General features: G+C 50.7%; 1 protein-coding gene across 1 annotated transcript; it reads right to left on the bottom strand.

Annotated features, from left to right (window-relative positions):
- Positions 1 to 5,226: 5,226 nt before the first annotated feature.
- Chac1 (ChaC glutathione specific gamma-glutamylcyclotransferase 1) lies at positions 5,227 to 8,311 on the bottom strand. The gene is made up of 3 exons (XM_031373635.1): positions 7,926 to 8,311; positions 7,113 to 7,148; positions 5,227 to 6,367 (listed from the first exon to the last, which is right to left on the bottom strand). Exons 1-3 carry the CDS (start codon positions 8,154 to 8,156, stop codon positions 5,966 to 5,968), a joined length of 669 nt encoding a protein of 222 aa, XP_031229495.1. The 5' UTR covers positions 8,157 to 8,311; the 3' UTR covers positions 5,227 to 5,965.
- Between the last annotated feature and the right edge of the window lie 1,160 nt (positions 8,312 to 9,471).

Below are 9,471 nucleotides of genomic sequence, written 5' to 3'. Positions count from 1 at the left end.
AAAAAAAAAAAAAAAACTTCCCCTTAATCATACCATGGTGCAGACATGTGGTCAGTTTATACATTTCATCCTTTGCTCTGTGTCTCCTCCATATGTGAGTCCTGCTACTTCTCCAGGACCCCACCAGAACCAAGCAGTTTTGCCTCAGTCTCCAAGCTGTTTGTCTGCCCCCCCAAAACACACACACACAGGGGAGGTCAAGGGCCCTCTAGCCTGCTGCAGACTCAATCAGCCTGCTGAAATGGTTGTTTTGGGAAGACACCTTACAGGTATGGGTAAGATGGTTTAAGAGGGTCCTGAAAACTCTGAAATTCCAAGGTTGATACTCCATCTTCCCACCTGCAGTGTCTTCCAGAAGACAAAGGCAGGTAGACCTTTTGGGAGTCCCAGGCCAGTCAAAGCTACTTAGTGACACCTGCATTTGTTTATTTATTTATTTAGGTTTGGAGACATGGTTTCTCTCTGTAGCCCTGGCTATCCTAGAACTCCCTCTGTAGGCCAGGCTGGGTTTGAACTCAAAGATCTGAAGGTCTCTGCCTCCTGTGTGCTGGGATTAAAGGGGTGTGCTACCACTTCCTGGCTAATAATGTTTTTAAATAAAACAACTTTTAACAAAGAATTTGTCCTTAATGTTCCTCCATCAGAAAATTTCAGAGTATGAACCAAGAGCCCATGGGAGTTTTTAAAGACTTACCAGGGAACTTATGGAGTCTTTTTCCCCCTCTACTTTCCTCAGGAATGTAGTGGAGTTCTGTACAGACTACACCACCATGACAATTTGCAACAGAGTGAAGTCCAAGGCAGGTGAGAAGCCGGTGGGCTGTGCTGTCAGGCACTGAAATACAACGATCTTGTCCCTAAAGTGGTTTTGAAAATACAGGTTTCTTCTCCCTGACTTGCTTCCCCACCCCTTCTTCTGATGTGTGTGCTTGTTTGTTTTTATTTACTAGAGTATGATCCCAGAGCCTTAGACACCTAGGCATATGTTCTACCTCTTAACTGGAATCCCAGGCCTTGGTATTTATTTTCTTGGTTTATTTTGTTTTGTTATTGTTCTTTTGAGAACATGGTTTCTTTATGTGCCAGGAATATTATTTGAAACAGTGTTTTATATTGTTGCCACGCCTGGCTTGGGACCTGTGATCCTTAGCCTACCGAATGTAAGCATTACAGATGTGTTAACATGCTTAGCTCTTGTTCTTTTTTAAAATCTAATGTGTGTGTGAGTGTGTGTATGTGTGTGAGAGGGAGTTTTGCATTATGTTTATTTGGTGTTTGTGTGAGTGTATATGCGTGAGTGAATGTGCTTGTGGGTGTTCTCATTTCACACTACACATGTAGAAATCAAAGAATGATTTGGGGGGCTATGTCACTGCCCTAGTGCTGCACACACAATAGTCATGCCTTGAGTGTCAGGGAGTGGAGGTTGGGAGTAAGGGCAGGGTGATATACACCAGCCTGGAGCTCAGGAAGGTCCTGCCCACAGACACCCTGCCTCTGAGCAACAACGAGATATCTGACATGAAGAATGATGTGGTGCATGCACAAATTTTTCTCAACCTACTTTAACAAAGGTTCAACTTCCCCTCTAGCCCATCACCCACCAGAGGTAGTGGGAAAGAAAGGTTATTAGGATAGGGGGAAACTGGACCTGTTTAGAAATAGTTCTTTGGTACAACTCCAATCTTCGTTGTTCTCAGTCCAGTCCACTAGCAAATACCAAACACGAATCAGCAGCTATAGACCAGCCCACTTGGCAGATGTCACCCAGGAATCAGCAAGGGCAGGTCAATCCAGAAGGAACCAAGAGGCTCAACAACCAGCCCAGGTCCTGGGAAGTGGCAAGAAGCCACAAGAACTTCAAGAGAAGTTCTTTAGCGAGTTTCTCTATGAAGTCAGCACAAGTGAAGCTCAGCAACACAATGTAAAGCGAACCAATACATGTGTGTCATTGCTGCTGCCTTGGACTGAGTTGATGGTGGTCTATGCTTCTTTCAGAGGCCATGCTGATGTCTGTCATCTGTGCTGCTGTCACAGGCTGTGTTGATGATGTCTGGGCTCGTGTTGCTGCTTGGTGTTATTGACTGATGTCCATGATCCATGCTTCCTTTGGGACCAGGTTGATGTCCATGATTCCAGCTGCCCCTGGCCACTATGGGCAAGGAAGCTTCTTTTGCAGTGTGTTGATGACTGCAGACTCATAACAAATGGAAAGAGACATTGGAGGCTTCTGTGGCAACCTCTTCCCACCTTCCCCCCAAAACAAAGGGGGAAAGCTTTTGAAGACAGTCCTCAAAAACTGTGATAAAGATGCTTCAGTGTGGCTCTTCACAGTTGATGGCTCCTGGCAGGGCATTAGGGGTCAGAAAGGTCTCAGTTATCTTTAAGGGGCTGGCCACTGACAGTTATATGCTCCAAAGAGTATCTGGCAAAACAAATTGGAGTTGGTGGTTTGATTGGTTGGCCTTGGTTTTTTGAGACAGGGTTCTCAAAAGTGTGTGTGTGTGTGTGTGTGTGTGAGTGTGCGTGTGTATTGTGGGAGAGAGAGAGACAGAGACAGAGAGAGACAGAGACAGAGAGAGACACAGAGAGAGAGTGCATGCATATATGTGAAGGTCAGAGGATAGCTTTGTCCAGTCAATTCTTGTGTGTGTGGGTGGTCTAGTATGTAGTTGTGTGTGTGTGTGTGTGCACATATGTGGAGGTCAGAGGACAGCTTCGTCCAACCAGTTCTCTCCCTCCACATTTGCCTGGGGTCTGTGGACTAGACTTGGCTCATAAGGCTTATATGGCACGTGCTTTTACCCCCTTGAGTCATCTCCCTGGTCTTAAATCTCTATTTCTAGTGTCTATTTCCATTTTTTGGTTTGTGTTTCAAGACAGGGTTTCTCTGTGGAACCTTGGCTGATCTGGAACTTGCCCTGTAGATCGGGCTGGCCTTGAACTTCCAGGATCCTTCTGCCTGTTTCCCCAGTGCTGTAATTAAAGGCATGCACCATAACTGCCTGACTCTCTAGGCACTGTTTTGTTTATAAAGGGCCTGAGACTCGAATGCCTCCTACACCCTCAGTTACTCTCTGTTTCTTTTTCCCTGTGGCAGCCAGCTTTCCTGGCTCCAGGGCCCTGCCCTGGGCCTCCTTACCAACCTTCCTCCAGCCAGCAATCTGACCAGGGCAGCCAACGCTTCCTCTTATGCCCATCCCTTTCCTGCTCACAGTCCACCAGGGCCCTCCGCTGACTCGAGAGGAATGTGCAGCCAAGCCTGACGTAGCTCACCCCACTGGCCAGCGTCTGGGCTACCACCTGTTTAGCCCCATGTTACCTCTGTGTGCTAGCCTATCTGACCTGGTCTCCCCTGAGGCACACACTGTTCCATGAATCACTAGCCCCAGAGCTCTCTCACCCAGACAGCCTTCTCTTGATTATCCACTGACTTGACAGAGGACCTGTTTAGGGAGTCATAGTTCACAAAAAAAAAAAAAAAAAATTGTCTCCACTAGTTCTAGACTCCAAATTCCTTGAGGGGGCTCCTTTATGCTGCCTCACCAACACCCCAAGAACTGTGGGCAACAGTTCTGGAGAAATGGTCCATTGTGGGGTAGGCCTGTAATCCCCATCACTCCAGAGTCTAAGGCAGGGAATTGGAAGTTGAAGACCAGCTTTGGCAACTTACTAAGACCCTGTTTCAAAAGAAAAAGTAGGGCTGGAGAGATGGCTCAGTGTTTAAGAAGGCTGGCTGACGTTCCAGTAGCCCCGGTTCAATTCCCAGCACTCACATGGCAGTTCACAACTGCCTGTAAACTCCTGGTTCCAGGAAATCCAACACCCTCCTATAGACATATATGCAGGCAAAATTACCAATGCACATTAAAATAAATATTTAAAAAAAAAAAGGTAAAGGGTACCTGGTTCAGTGGTAGAGTATTTGTCTAATATGGATAAAGGCCTGGTTCAGTGGTAGAGTACTTGTCTAATATGGATAAAGGCCATGAGGGTCTAGGTTCACTCTCCACTACCACAACCAAAACAACAAACAGAATGGTGTTCCATGTGTGCTGCTGAGCAGACTTTTCCACCTTATCTTGCTGCCTTCCAATCCAGAGCAGGCGAGCTAGGTCCTGATTTGCCCCAGGGCACCCAGGGCATGGCTGCCAAGGGCTTCCTGATACCAACTGCTCCTGTTGTGACATCCTGAGCAGGTTCCCAGAAGAACGTGCCTACAGTCCACATTTTCCCATCAACAGCCAAGACACGAGGCCATCAAGACACAGCCAACACAAGGCAGCATGGCACCCTTCCCAGGCACATTGCCTGCCCAGCTGGTCAGAGATGACCCTGATGGAGACGGCCACACCCATTGGGGCACTGCCCACAAAAGCAGGGGCATTATGTATCACCCAGCCTGTCCCATCCACCATTCACAGACAGCATCCTCTAGAGAGACAGCTTAGAGCAATTCTGAGAGCTTCCTTCCCCACAACCCCACCCCCGCCCCACTGAGCAGTAAGGGTAGGGGATAGCCTGGACTCAACTGGTCCTGCTGTTAAGGTAATCAGCTAGGAGTGGCTCTAGGGGTCCATTCACTCACTGTGGAGAAACTCCTGGTCAGGCTGAGATCTGAGAGTGCTGATGTGTCCCCAGGAGCCAGGGTATGAGAAGTAACATCTAGGGACATGCAGGGGTAAATAAGGAGCAGGGAGGAAGGGACCATTGTGGGTGACCTGATAGGTCAAATCAGAAGGGCCAGCCAACACAATATCCCTGTGAAACTCTGGAAATAAAAGCAATATCAATTCCAGGTCATGGGACCCTTCAATTGGCATTGCCTAAGGAGTCGTCATGGTCATATCCCAGCCCAAGTGCTCCTCAATAAAGGGCCGTGATGTGAACTGGCTTTCAGAAAAACACAGTGGCTGGCCCTAAAGATGGAATTTAAGTCCAGCCTGAGCTCCAAGCAAACCAGTCTTCCTAGGACAGCTCGGGGGAATGAGGCACAGTATCCCAGAGCAGGGGCAAGCCTGTGGCTCACAGGTTTGCGGGAGGAGCTCTGGGCATTATCTATGTATACCAAACCCTAGAATGTGCCCATGGCAGCAGTGGATCCTGCCCTCACTGCCTCAGTATTGAGAGAAGGCGGAGGAGAGGAAAGAGACTTTTCCCTTCTTGGGGGCCTTTCCAAGGTTTACCCCTCACTTACCCAAGCCCTGCACAGAGACAAACCATATCCTGGCAAAGGTAATTAAAGATAGTTTATGGGGAACCGTATGGGTCAACTGAGAACAGACAAAGACCTGTAATGATGTTTTCCGGGAACAGACAAATGGGTCTATAAGAAGTGATCCAGACAAACAAGCAGACAGACAGAAGGATAAGGAAATGAAAAAAGAGGAATGGGGGAGAGGCCCAGACCCAGGAGCTGTGTCTGTGCATAGAATCCAGCTCTGCCCTGGCCCTGGCAATGAAGAGGGATGCTGGACCTTGGTCCTTGAAGAGCTACTTTGCCTCCTTCTCTGCTGTCCCTCATTCAGAAGGCCAGGAACATGGGCAGGTGATGTTACCAGGGTTGGGGTAGTCTGGGCGGACAGAGGATCAAGGCTCTTGGAGGCTCCCTGGGGCTGTGGAGGCCTGGGTGGTGTGGAATTAGCAGCAGCAAAAGGGGGATTCTGGTTAGGTACCAGAGGACTAGGGCAGAGCCACCGCACAGCAGGGCCCACATCCAGGGCAGGTCCCCCACCTGCCCTGCCCACCACACCAACATGGTGCAATAAATAAAGTTTCTAGTATTAAGTCAGGGTCAATGAAGGAAGAGTTGGAGGTTAGCAGATGGGCAGGGGCATAAGACACAAAGTCCCAGCCACCTGCCATGCCTTCTCAACTTTTTCTTGCTCCATCAAGTCTGTCTCAAGTACTGCATGCTGATGTCCACCAGTGTCCACGAAGAAACTTCTTGCAGGAGCTCGGCTCCTCAGATCAGTGCCAGAGGCTGCTCGGGGAGGTAAGAGCAGGGTAGCAGGCTGCCTACGGCATCCACAATGGCTTCCAGGTGCTCATCTTGTGCCTGAGGCCCACAGAGCTGCATGAAGTCTGCCAAACGCAGTAAGTACTCAAGGTTGTGGCCAGAGAAGCCTCGGCAAGCAAGGATCTGTGTGGCAATGGCCTCTTCAGGAGCAGGGCCAAGGTAGCTAGGGTTCTGTGGGGTGGCCACATAGGCCAGTGCTGTGAGGGGTTGGTCAGGGGCGTCTTGAGGATAAAAGGTGACTTCCTTAGTGTCATAGCCACCAAGCACGGCTTCTCTCACATTCAGGTACTTCAGTGCCTCGCTCACCTGCTCCCCTCGAACCTGGTATGCCACACCCCAAGTGCAGCCCTAGGGGAAAACAGAGACACGTCCAGTCAGTCATAGCACTCATTCTAGAATGTTCCCCCTAGACATACTCCAAACCTGTGTTCTAAAAAAGAGGTGGGGGTGTATAGGGAGATGTCTTAAGGGGTAGAGGTAGTTGCTACCATGCCTGATGAGCTGATACCCTAAGCCTGGGACATGTATGGTAGAAGGAAAGAATTATTTCCACCTTCATCCTCTTGCTTCCACATCTGACCTACAGCAAGTGCACATGTGTGCACGTACAAGTAAATGTCATTTTGAAATTTTATGTGACTTGTGTGCCTGGCGATCTTAGAGGTCAGAAGAGTCTGATTGCCTGGAACTAGAGCTACAGATTGTGAGTTAGCCGCTGGGTATCAAATCCAGGCCCTTTAGAAAAGTAGAAGGCACTTATGACTGCTGAACCATTCATTTCTCCATGATATTTTAAAAAAAAACTAACATGTTTGACTGGCTGCTGAGCCACCCAGAAGCAATACCCTTCACCCTATCTTCCTTGATTTTTGTTTATTTTGAGACAAAGTCTCATATAGTAGAGGCTGGCTGACTCTGGACTCACTATGTAGCCAACAATAACTCTGAACTCACAGAGATGCACCTTAATAAGATCCTCAGCTGATTCTCCATGAAGCATGGAGTAAGCTAGCTACACTTCCACTCACCCCACACAAGAGCTTTGGCTTTGATATATTGGATCCCACGGTTCTCTTCTTGACTGCACACTTACCTCATGATCTTCAAGGAGGGTCACCACTCGGCCAGGCTAGACAGGGAAGGAAGATTTTGAAAAAGACAAATTAGCTATTAACACTGCCAAAAGGACTGTGAATGTACCTTAGTGGTGGAAGTGGGGGGCGGGGGCTTGCCTATCATCCACAAGACTGTAGATTCAATCTCCAGCAACACATGCGCGTGCGCGCACACACACACACACACAGAGGACTTTAATCCTGTTGTGACTTGAGCCTGTGGTTCCAGCACTCTAGAGCCTGAGAGAGGAGATTTATCATGTTTGAGGCCACATAACCAGAAGTAGGTGAGATAGAGAAGGAGGAGGAGGAGGAGAAGGAGGGGGAGGAGAAGGAGGAGGAGGAGGGAGAGGGAGAGGAGGAGGAAGAGGAAGAGAGGAAGAGGAAGAGAGGAAGAGGAAGAGGAAAAGGAAGAAAAGCAAGAGGGAGAAGAGGAGGAAAAGGAGGAAAAGGAGGAAGAGGAGGAAGAGGAGGAGGAAGTAGAGAGGAGGAAGAAATAATTGTCTCTGTCAACAACAGTGCAGTGAAGAGTGCCAGCCCAAGCCCCTAGCCCTAGGAAGGGCTTTTCATCTAGTGACATGGAGTGATGGGCAGATATGGTAGAGACAGCAGCGGGTAGCCCAGCCCAGTAACCAGCACAAGAATCCACAGGTGTAATCACCAACCTGATACCCAGGCACACAAATTTAAACCACAAACCAGGTTTACACATTTCCCTACCATTCCAGGACACAGGCGCCCACTCTCGTGCCAACCCCACCCGACTCCTCTGGGCACAGAAGGATGCTCACCATCTTGTCGCTGCCCCTATGGAAGGTGTCTCCCTGCCAGAACCGTCGGCTATAGCCACGTACGAAGCCCACACGGCTGTCACTGTAGGCAAAGTCCGGCTTCCACACTAGGGAACCGTACCCGAAAATCCACAGGGCTTGGGGGTCGCCATCCTCCCAGGAAGGCTGCGCGGATGGTGCAGGGGACAGTGAAGGAGGCGGGGTGCTCTGGGCTGCGGACTCCTGCTTCATGGTGCCGGGCGCAGGGACGGGCCCAGGCGGCCTCCGGGGCTGGTCTCCGGCACGGGCACGGAAGGACCGACGGACGCGTACACCTGGCCTGGCACCGATCGGTCGTTCCAGCTGAGTGGTCCCTGCAGAAGCGCTCTTTAAACCCTCCGGCCAGGAAGGCCCTCCGACTGCCTCCAGCTGTCCCGGTGATTGGGGCGGGGCAAATCTCTTTCTGGCCAATCACCTTTAGATTTTGCTTCTCGGTTAACCGCGCCGCCCTCCGAGTGGGTACCAGAGCAGCCCGCCCCCGAGCCGACGCGCGTGCTGATTGGTTCGGCTCTTCCTCCCGTGGCAGACCTGGCTGGAGTGATGCAACCGCGGGGAAGGTTTCCCCAGAACTGGAATGCAGCAAGGGCGAGTCGGATTGCGTCAGGCTGCGGGCACTGGGAACGGGCCTGGAACGGGCACAGGCACCCGACGTCTCCCGGGAAGGCCCTCTCAATGATGTGAGCGATGTCTCCCCCGCAGTACAGCCCGTGCGCCTGGCAGAATCATTGCCGCCCAAAGCGGTGGCCAGTGCAGGGCACGACCAGAAGGAATGCTTTGGGCGGCACGAATTCTTGCCTTTGGCGCCCCGCCTAAAAGCACGCACTGCAGAGAAGCTGTTTGGGGCACCCTCCGCATTCCACTCTGGTGCCTCATGCTGTTGCCGACGTGAACAGTTGGAGAAACTGAGTCACGGGGTGGTAAGGTTTTTTTTTGCAAAGGCTGCAGTTGAGTCAGGCTGGGTGGCACAAGCTTGCAGGCCTCACGTGAGTGCTACGCCTGGGCCAAATGTTAGACCCCTGAGTTCAGGCTGGTTTGAAGAAAAGTCAAAACTGAACAGCCTTGGGCAGAGCAGTCACACTGAGGATGGCTGCCAGCACCTGTGGTACAAGGCCATAAAGAGAAGAATGCCTGGCCACTTTCACCACAAGGTTTCGTTCTCTCCAGCTTGAGATCTTGCAGCAGTGGTCAATTTATGTAGACACCAAGGTTTGGGGGGATGTTGATTAAGGAGAGCATAAAGGGCTAAAGGCAGCTACACCCTGTTTCCATATCTTCTTGCCAGGCAGTGAGTATGGGCCCTGGCACTGACGTGGGCAATCGGGCACCAGCCATCTCCTTTGCAGTTCCTCTCTGCCCAAACCCTGCAAGAGCCACCATTGGCAGGTCTCAGGAGCTGTCTCCCCAACAGTTCACCTCTCTGCACCCAGTGGAGCCAGTGCCACCCCAAACTGCAGGCTGGAGGGGAGGTAGAGTTCGACTTCCTAGGCAGCAGCAAGAGGCTGCCCCC

This window comes from Mastomys coucha, unplaced genomic scaffold (assembly GCF_008632895.1).
Source record: "Mastomys coucha isolate ucsf_1 unplaced genomic scaffold, UCSF_Mcou_1 pScaffold15, whole genome shotgun sequence".
Taxonomy (NCBI): domain Eukaryota; kingdom Metazoa; phylum Chordata; class Mammalia; order Rodentia; family Muridae; genus Mastomys; species Mastomys coucha.
This window is presented reverse-complemented; position numbering and strand designations above follow the sequence as displayed.